General features: G+C 37.2%; 1 protein-coding gene across 1 annotated transcript; it reads right to left on the minus strand.

Annotated features, from left to right (window-relative positions):
- Positions 1–5,247: 5,247 nt before the first annotated feature.
- On the minus strand, positions 5,248–11,387 carry LOC123722864. The gene is made up of 4 exons (XM_045685434.1): positions 11,331–11,387; positions 9,604–9,792; positions 6,760–9,282; positions 5,248–6,660 (listed from the first exon to the last, which is right to left on the minus strand). The coding sequence occupies exons 1-4, from the start codon at positions 11,385–11,387 to the stop codon at positions 5,248–5,250; spliced, it is 4,182 nt and encodes a 1,393-aa protein (XP_045541390.1).
- Between the last annotated feature and the right edge of the window lie 10,292 nt (positions 11,388–21,679).

Genomic DNA, 21,679 nt, shown 5'->3' on the forward strand with positions numbered 1-21,679 from the left:
CACTTTTCGCCAGACGCGCCCCTCGTGCTAAGCGTGGACGCGGGCCCGGCGGGCCTGGGAGCGGTGCTTGCGCATTCCGATGCCGCCGGCCGTGAGCGGCCCATCGCGTTCGCCTCTCGCTCGCTATCGGCTAGCGAAAAAAATTATAGCCAAATTCATAAAGAGGCCACCGCAATTATATTTGGAGTTAAAAAATTTCATCAATATTTGTTCGGTCGACAGAAGCCTTTCACATTAAAAACAGATCACAGACCACTTTTATCTATATTCGGTAAGAAAAACGGCATTTCTGTAACGGCCGCAATGCGATTACAAAGATACGCGATTATACTTTCAGCGTATAATTATACAGTTCAGTACGTAAACAGCAAAAATAATGCAGTAGCAGATTATTTTTCGCGCGCGCCTTTGCCTACAGTTGACAGTTCGGGTGAAGATGATAGCAATCGGTTTCTTTTGTTTTTAAATGCTAATATAGAACCGATTTCCTTTCAAGATATACGTCGCGCTACTGCTAATGACAAAGTTCTTCAGACTGTCATAAAATATATGAATAATGGTTGGCCGCGAAAAATTAAATGTAAACTAATACAACCGTACTTTAATTGCAAGGGTGACTTAGAAATTCACGATGGGTGCCTTTTCCGGGGGCATAGAATCGTTATACCGGAGATATATAAAAAGCGTATGTTAGAGGAGTTGCATTGTGCCCATTTCAGAATTATTAAAACTAAAAGCAACGCGCGCAGTAGAATGTGGTGGGCAGGCATCGACGCCGACATCGAGCGCTGGGTTGGTGCGTGTACGGCGTGTTGTGCGACACGCGCCGCGCCACCGCGCGTCCCGCTGGCCGCCTGGCCGCGCCCCCCTCGCCCCTGGCACCGCCTGCATATCGACTATATGACGATCAATCAAACCACATTTTTAGTTGTTATTGATGCATTTAGTAAATGGCTTGAATGTATACCGATGCACCGTGGCACTTCGACGATAGCGCTCATTACGAAACTAAAATTTTTATTTTCTTATTTCGGTATTCCTAGAGTAATTGTTTCCGATAATGACCCAAAAATTTCTTCTAATGAGTTTATATTATTTTGTAAAAACAATGGAATACAATATTTGACATCACCTGTGTATCATCCTTGTAGTAATGGGCAAGCTGAGAATTCCGTAAAAACATGCAAGAAAATGATTAAATCGCTGCTTGCTAACCAAATAATACCTACAAAAGATATTGAAGATAAATTATTAGAATTTCTTTTCCAATATCGGAACACTGTACATTGTTCTACCGGTAAAGCTCCCGCTCAATTAATGTTTGGCCGGAAGTTAACAGGCAGATTGGATATGATGTTACCACCGGAAGTAAGCAATACGTGTAATAATGCAAATAATAACTTACCGCCCAGTAGACGTTTTCATATAAATGAAGTTGTATGGGCAAAATGGTTTACCGGTAGAAAATATAAGTGGGAAATTGCTAAAATCATTAATCCTTTAGGAACAAGAATGTTTAAAATAAATTTTGTAAAATTTAATGTAATTTGCAATAGGCACATAAATCAGCTTATTAAATGTCAAAAAGATGATGTTGAGTCGAATAATAACGACGAGGCGTTAACATCACCGATGATGCCAGCGCCTGGGCTGATCAACCAGTCAATACCTGAACCGGTCGTCCACTTAGGACCGCCGTCACAGACATCGCCAGTATCTCATCCTTCTCATTCAGAGATAAGCTCAGAACTTCCTGTTTCCTCGATTGACACGGAAACTATTCCGTCTGAAAATAATAGTGAGGCTGAAGTTTGTGAAGGCAGTGAGGTATTGTCGGGTCAATCGCTTGAGTGCGCTGCTCAACCGCGACCAGTAACACCTTCTGCCTGTCCTAGTATAAGTGAGCAAACGGGCAGCTCATCTGAGCGTAATTTAAGGCCTAGGAAGAAAATAGATTATAAGATTTTTTTTTAAATGTATGTATTTTTCCTTAACTTATTTTATTTGTAAACATTTTTTTTTTGTATTCTATAAGTTAATTTGTAAGTTATTCATAAATTTTGTTTTTATACCAGGTTTTCAAATTGATGTGGGGGAACTGATGTGTATGTGTGCCTGCACACCCTCTCTCTGTCTCTCTCGGTGTCGAGGAATTTAATTAGTAATAAACTAGCTGTCAAAGTGATTGCGCGTATTATTTATTGCACCTATACTTTAACTATACTTACAAATCTCATAAATGTTTTTGGACATATTGACAAACCAAAGGGAGCGCGCATAAATTCATACTGTCCTTGATGTGTTACAAATGATGTGTATTGAATTGACTCCTCGCTGACCTTTAAATGAAAGAATCCATTTTTTAAATCCAAAACACTGAATACTCTGGCATCTTGTAATTTGTCAATGAGATCATCTATCACAGGCAATGGAAATTCATCCTTAACTATTTTCTTATTTAGTAAACGATAATCCACACAAACCCTAGTTTCTCCATTCTTCTTTTTGACCAATACTAGAGGACTAGCATATTCTGAAAAACTCACCCGTATGATTCCTGCCTGCAACCATTCTTTAATCTGTTTTTCTACAACCTGCTGTTCCAACAAGGACAATCGTCGAGGCCTTTGTGCAACTGGTCTGCTGTCTTTCAATACTATCTTGAGTTTGATAGGTGCTTCTTCAGTTTGTAGTGGTTTGTACTCTCTGACAAGCCGTGCAACTTCATCTATCACCCTGGAATCCTTAATGTGATCTAAAACAACATCAGAACACCCTACAAAACAATCAATTTTACCTATCCAATCATAGCTTTGTGGCAAAAATGTTACAACACCTTCATTCATTAACATGGTTACTGAGCTTAAGAATTCTTGGCCAATTATTACATCGTAAGGCATAACCTTATTAATTACTACATGGAATACAATATTTTCATAACATCGGCTGTCAATTTTAAGATTTATAAATGTTTTACCTGCCGATCGTACTTGGGATTGACCATCCATTGACCCAATCCAGATAAAATGAAATTATCATCACAAATTTGCAATTTTAACTTTGTAAACAAAGACATCGATATCAAATTTACATCGCTACCTGAATCTATTAATGCGTTGACACTTATATCGTTTAAATATACAACTTTAATTGGCTTTTTATTACACAAAACACTATTGTTTACAACCGCGTTAACTTCAGGGTTCAAGGTCACAATCGAACTGTCATTGTCACTTTGTTTTGTTGGAATGTCAAATGAATTCGGCACTCCGACGCCTCGGTTGCCATCTTGAAATTCGCCTCGTGCGCTGTCATTGGTCGTCATCGTTCCGAACATAGCCGAACGTCGATTATTACTGCTTCCGCCCGACGCCGACGCCGAAACCGCCATCTTATCGCCCTGATTTGAACTTGTGTTCGCACCGTTTTGCATCTTGCAATTCGGTCTAATATGGCCGTATTGGTTACAACCAAAACATTTCAGACCGTTTTTGCATGCACTAGCCACATGATCAATGCTTCCACAATTATAGCACCGCCTTTTCATCGGGACAAACTGCTGCTGATGACTTACACGATCTTTTCTTACTTCTTTTGACTTGCTTTTAATTTTTTCGTAAATAGTTAAATTTTCTTTTAATGCGCTATATGTTGTTACACCATACAATACACTTTTATTATACTCAAAATCTTCGATTCCGTCCACGATGTACTGTATAGCCACGTAATCCGGAAATTTAGCTCTTTTACCTAATTCTTTCATTGTTAACATGTAATGATAAAGGGATTCATCTTTGCGTTTCTTTCGGCTAGCCATTATTTCGTGCATTTCTTTAATGTTCACAGTATCAGGAAATTCCTTACATACGGCATTTTTAAAATCTTCAAACGTTTTATAAGTTTTTTCTGACCGTAGCCATAACTCCGCGGTACCCGTTAGAGTTCTGCGAGCGACAATAAGTGTTTGCTGCGGACTCCATCCAAATATTTCAGCATTGTCTTCGATGTCTTGTGCCCATTTGTTAGAAGAATAAATTTTGTCATCCCCGCTGAATTTCGAAATGTTGAACGTACCGTCTATCAGGCTGACTGGCGTTCCTGCTCCCTTTTCTTGCATCTTGATGTTTGATTGTTTTTGCAATGGCCACGCCGCGTCGCGTCGTCTGCGCCAACCGTTGCTCACCGTCGTAAAATATTTCAAAATTATCGCCGTCCACACGTCGTATTCACTTGATAAATCGAGATCCCGGACGAGCCCCCAAAATTGTAGTAGTGGGATTGTCGATTATCAAGTGAAACACTTAAAAATTGTAATAAAACTTTATTCTCGTCGTTAGCGTCCTTATTTCTTTCACCTCGTTCGCCGGATGTTCTTCTCCATTCGTCTCGCTCACACACCCTCTCGCTTACACTTCCGTTTTGTTCCATTTCATACAAATAATTTAATCATCTTACTTTCCATTCCCACATTAATAAGCCAGTGAGTGAGGGTCCTGGATGCCATTTCCCTCTCCTTTGAACTGATGATGGGGCAGCATATACTCTTGAAGAGGAGGCAACATATATATCATTTTGTTCATCATCTGAAATATCATGATAAAGTTAGTAAATATTAATGTTTAAACTGTATATAATAAGATAAAACTAAACATTAAATTGTATCAATTGTGTCTATGCCTTCAGGGTCGAGAATATTTGTTTACAGCACAACACAGCACTTTTAACACACCAATGAATAAATGAATAAAACCACATGTACTCAGAACGAAGACATTTATTACAAATTAATCAAAATCATTTATTGACAATACAAAAACGTAACCATACCACGCATTAAAATCAAACAACGCCATCTAGGCAAAGCAAGTGTAATCGTTGTACCATAATTAAAGTGATACAGTTTGTTAAGACGTGAACATTCCGCCCACCAAGGACCGAGTCCTTTCAAACCGCCCACCATGACATTTCTAACAATATATTTATTACTATAATCCTAGGTGATCGAAGATGACAATATTCATATTTCAAAACATTTTCTAAAAATTTAAATATACTAACAATATAAATTCTAATTGTAATTACTGTCGCAGTGGACTGTATATGAAGTAAAAAAAAAAATAAGAACAAAAATAACAATTCAGAAACTCCTACCTTAAAGTATTGAGTGAAAGAGTTAAGAAAAAATCAAGTTACATATTCTACTAATAATTAACTAATTAACAACTAACTAACTAATAATTCTACTAATCATTCATCATTAACAGGCAAGATACACAATTTCGAAGTTGGACGTTTGACTCGGGAATCCTTACATTGCAGGGTAACCACGCGAACTAAATTATCTTTACCAGGGTGTACTTCAATTACTCTCCCATATAACCATTTGGCAGGGGGTAAATTGTCTTCTTTTACCAACACAATATCCCCAACCTTTGGATCGCGGATACGTTTAGCCCACTTATGTCGTTGAAAGAACATAGTTAAATACTCCTGAGACCAACGTTTCCAAAAAGCCTGAATCATTCTTTGTGTCAATTGCCAACGTCTCAAGCTACTCACTGTCGTATGCTCATAGTTATAGTCTGGTGCTATCACCAGTGGCTGACCGACCAAGAAATGTCCTGGTGTCAAAGGGTTTGGATCTGTCGAGTTGGCACTATTCTGTGACAGAGGTCTTGAGTTCAGACATGCCTCAATTTGTGACAAAACTGTACTCAATTCCTCGAAAGTCAAAGTAGAATCACCAATAACTCGTCTAAGGTGATGTTTTGTACTTTTTATCCCAGCTTCCCACAGACCTCCGAAGTTAGGAGAGTGAGGCGGGATGAAATGCCATTCTGTTCCATTATTGGCCAATAAAGCTGCTATTTCTCGAAGAAGAGAAGCACATTCATTGTGAAACATTGCCTTAAGCTCCTTTGAAGCTCCAACGAAGTTGGTGCCGTTGTCACTGTAAAGATGACTGCAGTGACCACGTCTGGCGACAAAACGTTTAAAGGCTGAAAGGAAGCCTTCAGATGTCAAATCAGAGACCGCTTCGATGTGCACAGCACGAGTTGCCATGCAAACAAAAAGACATATATATCCTTTGTAGGACTTATGGCCGCGACCCTTAGCTGTTCTCATTTGAATTGGACCCGCATAATCGACGCCCGAATGAAGAAAAGGTTTACTCGGTGTCACCCTGCATGACGGCAACTGCCCCATCAGTTGATTTCTTGTTACAGCTGCATGACGAATACATGGTACACAGTTGTGGATATGAGCTTTAATCAACTGCTTACCTCGCACAATCCAATATTTTGACCGAAGGAAATTTAATGTCAATTGTGGCCCGCCGTGCAGTACGCGTTGATGAGCGTCCGATATGAGCAGTTTCGTCAAATGAGACTGATAAGGAACAATGATAGGGTGCTTCATATTGTCCTCTAACTGAGAATTTTGGATTCTTCCTCCCACTCTCATGAGGCCCCTATCATCCAAATAAGGATTCAAAGAAATCAAACCGCTGTTCTTGCTAACGTTTTTACCAGCTCGTATTGCCTCTATTTCTGTCTCAAACCACACTATTTGACAGAGCATGAGACAGCGATGGATGGTATCTGCAATTTCAGAAGCTGTTAGGTAAGGCGGTAACTGTGTCCGTAATGCTTTAGCCACCTTAAAATTCAAAAATCGTCTGCAATAGGCTAACGTCCTGGTTAACTTACGGAAAGATGAAAATCTGGACCATATCAATTCGATCGAATTGTCGGTTACCTCTTCCGCATGAACCTTAACAGATCTCTGTTCCAGTTTGGTCATTATAGCTTTAGGTCTGCAATATGCTATAGTGTCAGCTAGCAACCACGGTGGTCCGTGTTTCCAAAGCGAAGCATTTAATAAAGATGTGGGTGTTGTTCCCCTCGAAGCAATATCTGCGGGATTATTTTTTGTGTCCACATAATGCCATTGAGTGGAGTCGAGGGCAGTAAGGATTTCAGATGTCCGATTTGCAACGAAGGTTTTCCACCGACTCGGATGATCGCTCAACCATGCTAGCACGACTGTTGAATCCGTCCATGCATGTAAGTCTGATTTTTGAACATTCAAAACTCGAGCTACTTCTAACAGTAATTTGGTAACTAAAACTGCTCCACATAACTCCAGTCTTGGTATTGAAACCTGTTTTATGGGAGCCACCTTTGTTTTTGCAGTTACCAGATTGCAGTTTATTTGGCCTTCACTATCGATAACTCTCATGTAAACAACCGCGGCGTACGCCACACTTGATGCATCAGAGAAACCATGTAATTCTACTGTTCGATCATTGTTTTTTCTTTGCAGCCATCGCGGAATCCTAAATTCATTGAGTTTTTGTAACTCGCAACGGTAAAACTGCCATTCAGCTAGAAGCTCTGCAGATAGTTCGTCATCCCAATCTAAACCACTGATCCACAGTTTTTGGATGAAGATCTTTGCGGTAATTATACATGGTGCGATCCAACCTAATGGGTCATATAAACGTGATATCTCTGATATGACACTTCTTTTAGTTTCAGATGCAGATGACGACGATGTTGAAAAAGGTAAGTTTACAGTGTAATGGAATTCATCAGAATTACGGTTCCAGGTAAGTCCTAAAATTCTTGTGGTTTCATCTTCCTTTATTTCTAGATTTCTTCCAGTATCCAGTTCTATTTGTTTAAGTAGTTCTTCTCGGTTACTTGTCCATTTCTGTAAGGTGAAACCGGTTTTATTTAAGAGCTCATTAAACTCGTGATAGATTTTTACAGCTTCTTCTTCAGTCTGGCAACCCGTCATGAGATCATCCATATAAAAGTCTGTCATGATTCTACTAGCAGCATATGGATATGATTCGCCTTCATCGCAAGCAGTTTGCTGCAATGCCTTCACTGCCAGGTAAGGTGCGCTAGATATTCCAAATGTAACTCTCAAAAGCCTATATTCCTTTACGTTAGAATGAACGTCTTCTCGCCATAAAATCCTTTGATAGTCTACGTGATCACCAGCCACCTTCACTTGCCGATACATTTTTATGATATCGGCTACTAGACATATAGGGTGTAGTCGCCATCGCATAACAGCATGGCGTAAGTCAGCTTGTAAGGGTGGTCCAACCATTAAAGTGTCGTTCAAAGAAACACCATCGGATCCTTTAGCTGATGCGTCAAATACCACCCTTAATTTTGTGGTCGACTTATTTTCGCGGATTACACCATGATGCGGTAAGTAAACAGCGCCAATTTTATTCTTTTCTATTTCATTGGTAATTTCTTCCATATGACCTTGTGATAAATAATCATTAATTACTGATGTATATTGGGATTTAAGCTCACTATTTTTAGATAGCTTCCGTTCAAGACTACACAATCTTTTTAATGCTATTTCCTTTGGGTTACAGGGAGTCTTACTTGACCGAAATGGCAGCTTTACAATGTAGCGTCCATTTTCATCCCTGCGCGTTGTGGCAGCGAAGTAATCTTCGCATGCTTGTTCTTCAGGACTAAGTATTGATGATTCAGAGTTTGTTGGCTCTGCCTCTAACTCCCAAAATCTTTTTAGGATTTGATCTGTTTCGACCTTTGCATGCATGCTAATGGTTAACTTATGATGCGACTGCCCTTCATCCTCAACTTCTCCAGACACTATCCAACCAAGGTAAGTATCTTGAGCCATTGTTTTACCTCTTGGGTCCTTAATTAAGCCTTCTTTTAAAATTTTAGTATAGGCTTCTGAACCTAGCAAAATATCAATTTTTCTGGGCTTATTAAAATTTGGATCAGCCAACTCAACACTATGAAGTTGTGGCCAATCCACCAATGTAAACTTCCTTTCTGGTAAAATAGAAGTTACCCTACTCAGCACATAAGCTTTTATTTGAAAATTGAAGTTAGAATCAATCAAAGATTGAATGTTAACTTGAACCATGTATTTTGAAGTCAGGTCGCTATGACCTCCCCCCAATCCTGAAATAGTAGTTTTAACGGCTATTTTTTTTAACTTCAATAACTGAACTGCAGATTCTGTTATAAAAGAAGCTTGAGAGCCTTGGTCTAATAAGGCTCTCAAAACTTGAGAATACCCATTTCTCGACCTAGCCTTAACAACGGCGGTAGCTAATAAAACCTGACTATGTACATTTTTCGCGAAATGGGTTGAAATATGAGGTTCAGCCTTGGACTCGTTCTGTGGTGGTTCCTTATTAGCACTGGTGAGGGGTGCGGAAGAGTCCGCCTCCGCACTAGGATCGATTTTTTTGTGCAAAAGAGTGTGATGCTTCTTGTTACAAGTTTTACATTTAATATTCATCCGACAATTAATATTCAAGTGACTTGAGCGAAGGCAATTAAAACACAAACCGTGATTTTTAGCTATCTGGCGACGCTGATCGACTGATTCCTGAATAAACCTCTTACAACGACACAAGAGATGCTCTTCAGAACAAAGTGGACAGGATATTTTTGAAACTACATGCAATGCTTTAGTACTGCTACTGGACTTGCTACTCTGTGGTTCTAAAAATTCAAGAGCTCGAAAACGTTTTTCCAAGAAGTCCCGAAAAGTTTTGAAGCTAGGAAGTTCATCGCAAGATTGACTAACCTGGAGTTCCCACTGCTTCCTAGTCTCAACGTCCAACTTGGAGCCTATCAAATAAATTACAATAATATCCCAAGCGTCCACTTGAACCCCTAGATTTGATAACTCGTGTAAACAATCGGTTGTAGTGTCTAAAAGTTGCTTGAGAGTTATAGATGACTCAATAGTCATTTGTTTTTGGTTCAGTAGACGCTTGAGAATGCAATTCGCCAAGAACCTTTTATTGTTGTAACGGCTATTTAATAGGGACCAACATTTTTTATAGTTTGCATGTGTAATAGGAATGTGCTTTATGAGCTGTGCGGCTTCACCTGACAACTGAGATCTTAAATAGTGTAGTCGTTGTACATCATCAAGAGTTTCATTATCATCAATTAATGACAAAAACAAATCCCTAAGTGTTGACCACTCTTGGTATTTACCGCTAAAAATGGGAATGGCTATTTTAGGTAATTTAGCAATCGATTTTGTTTTCGTATCGTTATCTGGTGAAGCCTCACTTTTATTACATGACTGTAAACTATTAGATAAAGCATTTTTTAATTCTACCTTATAAGTTATAAAAATATCCGTGACCGTTTCAAACACGTCATTTTTGATATAACTTGTTGAGTTTAAATCCGCTTCAGTGTATTTCATTAAAAGATCTTCATGTTTTCTTGTGAAATCTTCGAATTGTTTATCCAAAATTTCCAATCGAGATTCTACATATGCTTGATTTACCCTCTCTTTTGGAGACTTTTTGAAATTAATAAGTCCCTTATGAATACGACATTTAATGTCTTCCAATAATCTTAACTGCGCCTCCATGTTTTTTAACTTTTACGTGCACTTTGACCACTATTAATAACTTCTCTTACTTGCTCCGATCCGTTCCGCCGACCGCAGTCCGTTCGGCTCAGCACAGCCGACCCGCTCGTCGCTCAGCACGGCTTCGTTGCCGTACAGCTCCGTTGACCACTCAGCTCCGTCGCTGTAGACCGCTATCCCCGCTCAGTTCGGGAATCCGGATCGATGGACCTTTTGTCTATGCCTTCAGGGTCGAGAATATTTGTTCACAGCACAACACAGCACTTTTAACACACCAATGAATAAATGAATAAAACCACATGTACTCAGAACGAAGACATTTATTACAAATTAATCAAAATCACTTATTGACAATACAAAAACGTAACCATACCACGCATTAAAATCAAACAACGCCATCTAGGCAAAGCAAGTGTAATCGTTGTACCATAATTAAAGTGATACAGTTTGTTAAGACGTGAACAAATTGATTTTAATTAATTTATTTTACCCAAATGATTAAACAGAAACATGGGCAAATAAATTGAGGTACTAATTAAATATTTTTCTATTAATATAGTTACCAACTGAAGAATAGATTTGCATATCTGTTTTCTAAATGAAATAACAGGATTGTAATAAATTACTGTCAGTGAGCTCCAAAATTTGTATTTGGATAGATGGTTCCTCAACTGGAGGCTCCTCATTTGACTGTTCCTCTACTGGTAGTCCTAAAATATAAAGTTTGGGTGATGAAATGTGATATTTGTAGCTAGGAAAATGGCAACTACAAAACTATTGTTGTATAACATACATGATTCAATAGCAAGGGCACTTGCAAAGGATAAGTAAAATAAAAAAGGATGTATCTGCCATAACAAACATGCTTCAGAATGAATGTCTTGTTTTATGTTTACAATCATTATTACATTAGAACCAACCTTGATCCATTGCTCTATAGACTTGTCAGGATCACTACCTACCTGACCCAGCAACATCTTTAATGGTTGGCAAAGTTCCTGGCGCCTCACTCTTCCCTGCGGGGTGTTTACCATTTTAAATACGTTATTGACGTACCTTTCCATAAATTCCACCATTATGGCGATTTGCTCACTGCTTGCGTTTTAAGAATTCATTTTCCAAAACGTAAATTGAAACAAACACTTCACTAAACTTTTGTATTTTTACCGCGAGAATATTTGACCTTTATACGTCAAATTCAAATGACACAATGTTCATCGTCAAGTATAGACAATAATTTGTTTTTTTTTGACGATTCACCTTCGTCTGCACGAAAGCGACTGTCGTCTGTTACTGCCTAGCCTTACACGGAAAAACGAGAGACGCTATCGCTTAGACGAAACGATCGAACGTTTCGTTTTTAGTTTTTTACTGCCTTACCCCGCATTATCATTGTTCGTTCATTGTTTGGTACAACCAAAGCAATGGCACAAATATGAATTAATTATGAGTTTTATGGTGTAATCCTTTTTTTTTGGTTTGATCGGCAAAAAAGAAATATGATTAATAAATGACTACTGTTGTTCATTCCAGTGAGCTTAATTAATTATTTTTTCATAATATGCTTAAGTTATTAACGTCAAACAGAGATTGAGTAGTTAAAAAACAAAAGAAAATGATGCGAGAATTGAAAGTACCATCTTCGACACTTCATATTACGAATCAACTTCGAAGGTTTACATTACAAAGAAACAAACAAAAGAAATCTGTTCCCGTCACATCCCCGTGAGTTTCTTTTGCTGAAATAGTCGTATTGTTGTCTCTATCATTCTCATTTAAAAAACTGAGATAAAAAATGACAATTTCGTACAGGTGTGCCTCCAGTGACAACTCACCGTTAGTAGATGTAGATACAAAGGTAATCACATATTGTAAAATCAAATTAGTATGCACTTCTTGTTTATGTCAAATTTGGTTATTAATTTACATCGATGCAAACATCCGAGGGCATTAATAAAGATTCCTTTGCCCGTGCCGTCGCCAAGGCAACGCATCTGCCTGCAGCTTACCTGCGTCTGTGTGAGTGTAATTGACAGACCTGCATATGTGTGCAGTGCTTTGTGTCGATTCCCAGTATTTTGTAAGCCCCTTCATATTATATTCGTATATATGTACAATATTAATACGAGTATCTGATGAACATTTTAACAGGAACTACGTGGATAAAATAGCGATTGATTTCTATGAAAACATTATTATTAATTTATTTATTACTGACAATTTTGGTGGCAAAATGAAGTCTTGTCTACGTGACATAAGAAAGTGGACCGGAATTGCGAGTGTTGACCAATTTTTTACCTACACTCTCAAGCAACCAAATCGACTCACCCCTTGACGGCGCCCTTATGCATTGATTTTACTAAAACGACAAATGTCAATTGTAAATACGATATGTCATTCGAAAGCTGAAGATGTCAGCTTTAATTTGATGTCATTTTTATTGAAATCCATTAATTATTTCTTAAGTTAATGACATCTGAACGTAACGGTAGGAAAAATCGGAATTTATGAAAAGGGCCTAGGTCTCGTATTTTGGAAATTACACAAAAATTTGTAGAAATTAAAAAAAAAATATATTAAATCAATATTTTGTATTGCCGCCTCTAGCCTTTATTACAGCCTGCAGTCTGTTTTTCATTGAAATGATCAATTTTTTTACAATCTCTTGAGGAATGCCGTTCCACTCCTCTAACAATGCTGACTTTAGATTATCTACGCTCGAAGGCACTAGATTCCTGGCTTCCCTTCGTTTAAGTTCGTCCCATAAGTGCTCGATGGGATTCATATCCAGGCTGAGCGCAGGCCAGTCCATCGTGAGCAGTTCGACCTCTTCAAGAAATTGCCGAGTGTCTCGTGCCGTGTGACAGCGGGCATTGTCGTGCATTAACACGAAGTCTTCGCCGACAAACCCTGCGTAGGGCACAACATGACTCAGTAGGATGTCGGTGATGTACCGATCAGCTGTTAGCCCGCCTCCACGGCCGCCCCCAGGCACGAAAACAAGCTCAGTTTTTCCCTCTAAGGAAATACCAGCCCACATCATGCAGGAACCGCCGCCATACGCCACTGTTTCAGCAAAATAGCATTGGGAAAAACGTTCCCCCGGACGCCTGTAGACTCGGCTTCTCCTGTCACTGCCATGCAAACACATTCTGCAATCATCAGTAAACAGTACCGACCGCCAATGCGTAATGCTCCAATTGAGATGTTCTCGAGCAAATTGAAGGCGCGCTTGACGGTGGCCTGCAGTGAATTTGGGGCCCGTCGCAGGCCTTTTTGGCCTCAAATTGGCTTCCTTCAAGCGTCTACTCGCCGTCCATTCGCTTACAGCCACCCCTCGTGTATGTCTCACATCTCTATTCCTGTTGCACATCAACACCCGTGAGGTGTCGATTGCGCAGCGGGGTTGAGACAATGAAACGGTCGTCTCTCTCTGAAGTGCACCGGTGGCGGCTCGTTCTTGGTCTCCGATTAAAGGCACCAGTCTCTTGGAACCGTTTGTATACTCGGGACACTGCAGACTGGCTCAATTGGAGCTGGGCAGCGACTGCTCGCTGACTTAACCCTTGTTGCAACAAGGCAACAACTTGAGCTGCTTTTTCTGGCGTGGTAGCCATGGTTTCACTAAAACTTTTAATGCAATTTACTGAGATGTGTACCGGTCAACTTGTGATAAGCGACTGATAGGGTAAACTGGATGTGGGCGGGTTTTATAGCGGGGAAAGGTAGCGCAACTCGTAGATACCTTATGGAGCAAATTTTCCCTCACGCCTAATTAAAATGCGTCATTAAATCAGCGCTTAAATTTTTTTAGGGTATTGATGTTAAATGAGAGTATCAATCTTCAGCTCACGAATGACATATCATTTTTATAATTGACATTTGTCGTTTTAGCAAAATCAATGCATATGTGCGCCGTCAAGGGGTGAGTCGATTTGGTTGCTTGCGAGTGTAGTTAGAGATAGAGTCAAATAGAGATAAGAAACTGCAGTAGTCCGAGCCGCACTGTAAGAAGAACGATAATTTTCTTCTTCAAAACTATTGATACCGTGGAACTAAATGTAGCATTAGATTGCCTTGAAATTTGTCAACACACGTTGTCTTTGTTTTATCAAAGTAAATGAAACGGACGACAATATTTAATAATACAACTGGTATTGTATTGGAATTATACGGTTACAATATTCAGTTAAATGGCAAAATAAAAGGCGTATGTTCTGAGGACAACTAATATTCCCTTAACTCTAAAATAACAATATGGTCAGCACTCCCTATGCATCAATTAATGCTTTGTTTGTATTCGTGACGGTGCATTTGATCGATGTAAAGCTTTTTACATTGTAACAAGTTTTTGAATATTGTTTTAAAAGAACGATGTTTGTAAATTCATGCTCTATCAATAAAATATGGAACGCCGAATGATTTAAGGCAGTTTTTTATTGTTTTAAAAAAAAAACAATTTCAAACAAAATGCACTCAAAAGTAACGTAAAAAAACAATTTCAAACAAAATGCACTCAAAAGTAACGTAAAAAAAACAATTTCAAACAAAATTCACTCAAAAGTAACATAAAAAAACAATTTCAAACAAAATGCATTCAAAAGTACCATAAAAAACAATCTCAAACAAAATACACTAAAAAGAAACAAAATAATGTCATGAAAACTTCTTCCTTTCTTTCTTCTCTCTTTCAAAAACCCTCTAAACTCTAAAGAAAGTTCTCTTCTTTCTTGTAACATGTCTATATTGTATAATTATTGTTATTTCGCAGTCTGTGTCGGCCGAAGTAAATAGGTGACATTTTATATTTGAGATGTATTAGACATACTTACGTTTATGTCCCTACTTAGGCCGAAACCGACTCCAAAATAACAATAATTATACAATATAGACATGTTACAAGAAAGAAGAGAACTTTCTTTAGAGTTTAGAGGGTTTTTGAAAGAGAGAAGAAAGAAAGGAAGAAGTTTTCATGACATTATTTTGTTTCTTTTTAGTGTATTTTGTTTGAGATTGTTTTTTATGGTACTTTTGAATGCATTTTGTTTGAAATTGTTTTTTTATGTTACTTTTGAGTGAATTTTGTTTGAAATTGTTTTTTTTACGTTACTTTTGAGTGCATTTTGTTTGAAATTGTTTTTTTACGTTACTTTTGAGTGCATTTTGTTTGAAATTGTTTTTTTTTTAAGTTACTTTTGAGCGCATTTTGTTTGAGATAGTTTTTTTTGTTTTGAAGTCGGCTATTTTTTTTTCTTAAAATGTTTGTTTTATTTCTCAATTTTTAGTGAATTTGAAGTTTAATTACAAATTTCCTTAATACGTATAAGGACATAAATAAGACAAATAAAGAAAAGGACTTTCCTATTTAATATGTGTGTACTTCAATTCAAAAACTAATTTAGAATACACCAGATAACCACTTATCCTTTAAACAATGAAATAATTATCAAAATCGGTATACAAATTGAAAATTAACGAACTAATACATCGTAGCGTGCCTTTAATTTTGTCCAGCCGCGCGCCGCAGTAGCATTTTTCGAATGCGCGTAGTTTTTATTAATTTAATATCTTCCAAACTATTGATTAGAATTACATAGTTTAAAGGCTAATGTAATCTGCATTTAATACTCTAGCCATCAAACATATTTATTTGGATAAGGATTCATATCGAATATAATATAATAGCGCCGTAAGCTTACGACGCTGTTTTTCGTGTGCATTTTAATCGAAGTTTGTTCACAATAACATGGTTTTTGTGAGACATCCATAGATGATAGATATATGCCACCTGAGACTTTTATTTAGCAAATTTAAGGATCTATAATTACTCGATACATCATTTTAATGTAGGTCATATAGTTTGACCTACGTAAGCCCAGAAAGCAAATTTGTGCTATTCATTGTAACGCGATGTAGCATTTTTCGTTTCCGCGTAATTTTATTCTTACGATATCTCCTAAACTATTAGACAGAATGATATAGTTTCAATTGCAAATATAATCTACATTAAATTCTCTTGATAATGAACATATTTATTTACATAAGGGTTAATACTGAACTTGAATAATAGCGTCGGAAATAGGGCAAGAATTTAATTAATGTTTCGTAAAGAAAATAATGGTTATTGTGAGAAAACTATAAAAGATAGATATATGCTATCGCGGACTTTTATTTAGCACATTTAAAGAGCTACAATTCGCCATACGTCATTTTGATGTAGGTCTTATAGTTTAGCCTACGTAAGCGCTGAAAGCAAAAATGTCCCTAATTTTCGCAACAAATTTTGAAGCTTATTCAAAATCTACTAGTCTTCTAGTTGTTTAAAAAAAAAAACAAAAAAATGGGACCCACCTGCAAGCACTTCCTTTCGATTAAAATAATTTTTATCAAAATCGGACCACCAGGGGCGGAGATTCGCGGTAACACACATAAAAAAAAAAAAAAAAAAAATTCAGTCGAATTGATAACCTCCTTCTTTTTGAAGTCGGCTAAAAATTTACTTGTCTAATATTCTCGCTCCAGATACTTTAAATTCTCTCAAGTAAGTTGTTAATGGTATTGGTAACTATTTGTCCGTTAATTTTTATATATGAAGTAGTTCTTTACAATTTTTTTGTACTTTGACATTTTTGATATATTTTATTAAATTAATGAAACAGCATTTAGTTCATTAAAGTAATTTATTCAGTTTTTTTTTGGAAAATACTTCTGTATGAAGACCTAATAATAGCACAGTACAAATAGTGACATTATAATTATATTAAATAAAACGAAACTAATATTCGTAGGAATATTGCTTTAATTTTGGTTATCTAAATGTATCTTATGATTTTTCTTTTATTTTTAAATTGATTCATAAAACTCATATTTCCGAACAGCGGTTATCATACTATATCTTTAACTTCTACTCTAAAATAATACTCAAACATGTTAATTAATCATTAAACTTGATATTAAGTTATTGCTTAATAAATTCCTGGTACATATTCATCTTTTTTCAATGTGGCTGTAATGTGATTCTGGGATGTCGCGTTTGTAACGCTATTGGTGAACTGTAGAGATTCTCTTCAATTTCTTGATCAGATTTGGTTTGGAGTCTTGATATACGCATTATTGGACTTCGATGACTGCATGCTGTACTCGCGTGTAGATGTTCTGCGTACCTTTTAATTAATGCAAAGGAAAATTAGTATAACTATCATTGAGAATACTGAAGGGAAGAGAAAGATGGAAAATGGAAAGAAAAGAGGAAGAAAAAAGTAATGTAAAAAGAGAAAGAGATAGAGGTAATAATACATCGATATATCAGAAAAAACAGTTATGTAATGTTTGATTAAGCTAAAGTAATCAAGTATATTATAAATCAAATACCTGCCAAGTTTAGTAATTGTAGTGTTTTCTCGCGACAAAGTTCGTGCTTTTGGCTACATTTTGTGCACATAGTTAACTTTTTCGTAAGTTTAGATTATAGTGGCATACCAAAGTTTTTAAAGTGTAACCAAGCATTCGTCATAGATTGAACAAAATGAATCTGCGTGCGATAATGTAGTCGTAGCATTAGCTTCTATCTCCACCAACTTAACTCCCAGTCTAGTCGCGGTGAACCTTGTTACGTCGACTAACCTACGAGTATAATAGAGATTGCAGTTAGTTACGGATAATTCCTCTCTTGTCAGTCGGGCAATCATTGGAAATCTCGCTCACTTATACACAATACGGATGTGCACATAGGTATTAATAAAATAGGTAAATATATATGAGTGTAATTATACGAGCATTTATATACTCGTATAAAGATGATATTATAGGTGATTCCATCACGGACACTTGTGTATAATCACATTTACGAGAGTGCATTAAAAACAAAAGTGTGCGATATTAATTTAAACAAAATTAAGGTAGATTAGAAATAAAGAAGTATGTTTTTGAGAGAGTATTCATAACAGTCAATGTGATAATTGATATGTGTAATTTTAAAGTAGAACAGATGTTAAAATAATTTATTAATTATTGAATTTAATGAATAAATGTTATTAATTAATTTATGTGTATATGTATTAGGGTGGGTCAAAAAAATCAACTATTTTTTTTTACAATTAATACGGAAAAATGGGTTACTAGGCACCTTAAAAAAATTCTCACCAAATATGAACTCTTAATTTTAATAGGAAGATCCTCCGCGTCGCAGTTTTTCATTTTTTTCTCAGTCCAATAGAAAAAAATTCATTCCTCATCATTAATTGGTCGTACAGAAAAAATTTTTTAAGAATTTTGTAGGAAATTTAATGCTCTACAAAAAAGGTATCTTATGTTTTTTCCGTAAACCTCACCATTTCACTAATATTGAAGATTTAAGATTGATTATTTTAAGTCAAATGTCACTTTTGTTTATGAATTTTATAACTCGACAAGAAATGGCTATTATTGAATGCGCAATAGAAATTTTTGTAGCAAATTAACTGCTCTATAAAAATGGTATCATATGTTTTGGCGATTAAATTAAGCGTTCAAAAGATATTCATCATCAAACTTTCATGTATACCGATTTTAAGAGTTTTTGATTAAATAATCGAAAAATTTCAATTTAATCTATCAGTTTTGAGAAAATTTACACGAAAAAAATTTTTTTTTATCAACTGAGAAACTTCAAAATGTTTTTCAAGCTTTTTTTTATGTGTAAGTATTTTTATCTACATTTAAAAAAATAAATTGTACATTATTATTTTTTTTATTGATAAATGATTAACTAAGCGATAAATAATGTACAATTTATTTTTTTAAATGTAGATAAAAATAATTACTGTTAGAGACAAAAATCAACACTGTGCCGGTGTATCGGCGCAGCACTAGACATGTCAAATATCAACGCTTACGTCGCCTCACTACAGCTATCTGTCACTTGGTTTTGGGAACTTTAGCGCGCAATACGCTCGAGATGATCTTGACTAATAATTCTCTAAAAGTTCAGAAGTGAGATATTACCCAAACTCACAAAGTGATTTTGTTGCATAAAAGAATCGTATTGTTTACCGGAGAGTAAGATTTTTAAAATTTGTAAGGATATTGAGAACTTCGAGTAAATGGTAAACTTAAAACGCACACCAGCGTGAAAATCTTCATATTTGGTGAGATTGTTCCTTGTTTCTAATTATCTGTACCAAAGTATTTACTGATTTCTTAATTTGGTGATTTCTAAAAGACTTAAAAACATTTTCCTAAAGTCTGTAATCATACGATCATAAAGTCACATTACGAAAATTGTTTTATTAACAGACCATGAAAAGACCATTGGCTTGAAAACACAAAATCAAGATTTGTTGTGTTTATTTCTATTTTAATGTTTGATTTAAAGGTTTGGTTGTATGTTTGGTTTTATGGTTTGTCAAGACACAAAAGTTATGTGTAAAATATTTAAATAAAAGTACCTTTCATTTTAAAACAAGGTATGATTTATGTTGAGACACAAAAGTGGTGTGTAAAATAATATGACTCATACATTTTAATTTTAAGATTATAATTTGGTTAAAAGATAAAAGTTTTGTGTAGAATATTTAAATATACTGTTGGCTTTAAGACAGTACTTTTAAAGTCTACAAGTTATGTTATAATTTAACAGGATAACTAAAAATACTTTTCTGTATTTTAAGACACACAAAGAGGAATAAAGAAAAAAAGACAGTCAAATTGAGGTATTAAAGTAGTTGGTACAAAAACTAAAATACACAGTCAGTGGTGTATTATGTGGAATATAATTTTGAAGCTGTGACAAATATGCATGAGATGAAAGTATGTTAAAATGCAATTTCAAGGCAAAGATTAGTTGCATTGCATTGTTGCATGCATTGCCAAAATATGAATGGAGTACCCCATGTATTCATTATGTCAGTTGATGACAAATTAAATTCAAGTGTTTCCATTTATTAAGACCAGTAGTAGTAGTTCAGACTTGGGAACATGCCAATTAAGTTAAACCAAAAGGTGAGGATTCAGTAAAATTTTATTATGACAAACTTGGGATTGGCATGTCACATGTCATGTAATATGACAGATAGCATGATTGCTCAAGCCATTATTGGTATAAGCTGCCGGATGTCCTGGCATGGATACTTATTCAATTTGTACTGCGGTAAGATAAACCAAATTTTTTTTATATTTTTAGTGTTGATGTTTAATAAGATCAGACTTTTCAATTAATTTAAAGAATTTTCCTAACAACTGAAATTGAGAATATAGATCAGTTTATTAGTGAGGGTAAGGTAAAGCAGAGTTCAGTTTATTTTAATTTGTGTGTCACCGGGATACTTCTGAATTAAAACTTGATTTTATTGTTTGGTATGTCATGACATGCTTGCCCTACATGGTCATGTGATGAATGTTATAGATCCATAAAGATACTTGGTGTTTGAGATGACAAGAGAAATCGTGTAGATCAGATTACCGCCTAAGGGTCCGAATTGTATACGAGCAGCGCGCGATTGAAGCGCGTGTCGCGAGCAGCGCGCGATTGAAGCGCGTGTGGAGAGCAGCGCGCGATTGAAGCGCGTGTGGAGAGCAGCGCGCGATAAGCGCGTGTCGCGAGCAGCGCGCGATTGAAGCGCGTGTGGAGAGCAGCGCGCGATAAGCGCGTGTGGAGAGCAGCGCGCCATTGAAGCGCGTGTCGCGAGCAGCGCGCCATTGAAGCGCGTGTCGAGATCAGCGCGCTTGTGAAAGCGCCTGTCGGGAGCAGCGCGCTTGTGAAAGCGCCTGTCGGGAGCAGCGCGCTTGTGAAAGCGCCTGTCGGGAGCAGCGCGCTTGTGAAAGCGCCTGTCGGGAGCAGCGCGCTTGTGAAAGCGCCTGTCGGGAGCAGCGCGCTTGTGAAAGCGCCTGTCGGGAGCAGCGCGCTTGTGAAAGCGCCTGTCGAGAGCAGCGCGCCATTGAAGCGCGTGTCGAGATCAGCACGCTTGTGAAAGTGCCTGTCTACAATCAGCGCGCCTGAGCGGTGCCTGTCTACAATCAGGGCGCCTGAGCGGTGCCTGTCTACAATCAGCGCGCTTGTGAAAGTGCCTGTTTACGATCAGCTAGCCTGAGCGGTGCCTGTCTACAATCAGGGCGCCTGAGCGGTGCCTGTCTACAATCAGCGCGCCTGAGCGGTGCCTGTCTACAATCAGCGCGCCTGAGCGGTGCCTGTCTACAATCAGGGCGCCTGAGCGGTGCCTGTCTACAATCAGCGCGCCTGAGCGGTGCCTGTTTACGATCAGCGCGCCTGAGCGGTGCCTGTCTACAATCAGAG

Source organism: Papilio machaon, chromosome W, assembly GCF_912999745.1.
Source record: "Papilio machaon chromosome W, ilPapMach1.1, whole genome shotgun sequence".
Taxonomy (NCBI): Eukaryota; Metazoa; Arthropoda; class Insecta; order Lepidoptera; family Papilionidae; genus Papilio; species Papilio machaon.

What these genes read in the sequence shown, in the direction of transcription:
- LOC123722864 (XM_045685434.1), bottom strand. Translation starts at nt 11,387, where the DNA reads ATGTTGCTGGGTCAGGTAGGTAGTGATCCTGACAAGTCTATAGAGCAA. An exon ending in CTATAGAGCAATGGATCAAG is followed by an intron (nt 9,793 to 11,330) that starts GTTGGTTCTAAT and finishes TGCATTCTCAAG; the next exon opens with CGTCTACTGAACCAAAAACA. An exon ending in TTAAGGTTCATGCGGAAGAG is followed by an intron (nt 6,661 to 6,759) that starts GTAACCGACAAT and finishes TTGAATTTTAAG; the next exon opens with GTGGCTAAAGCATTACGGAC.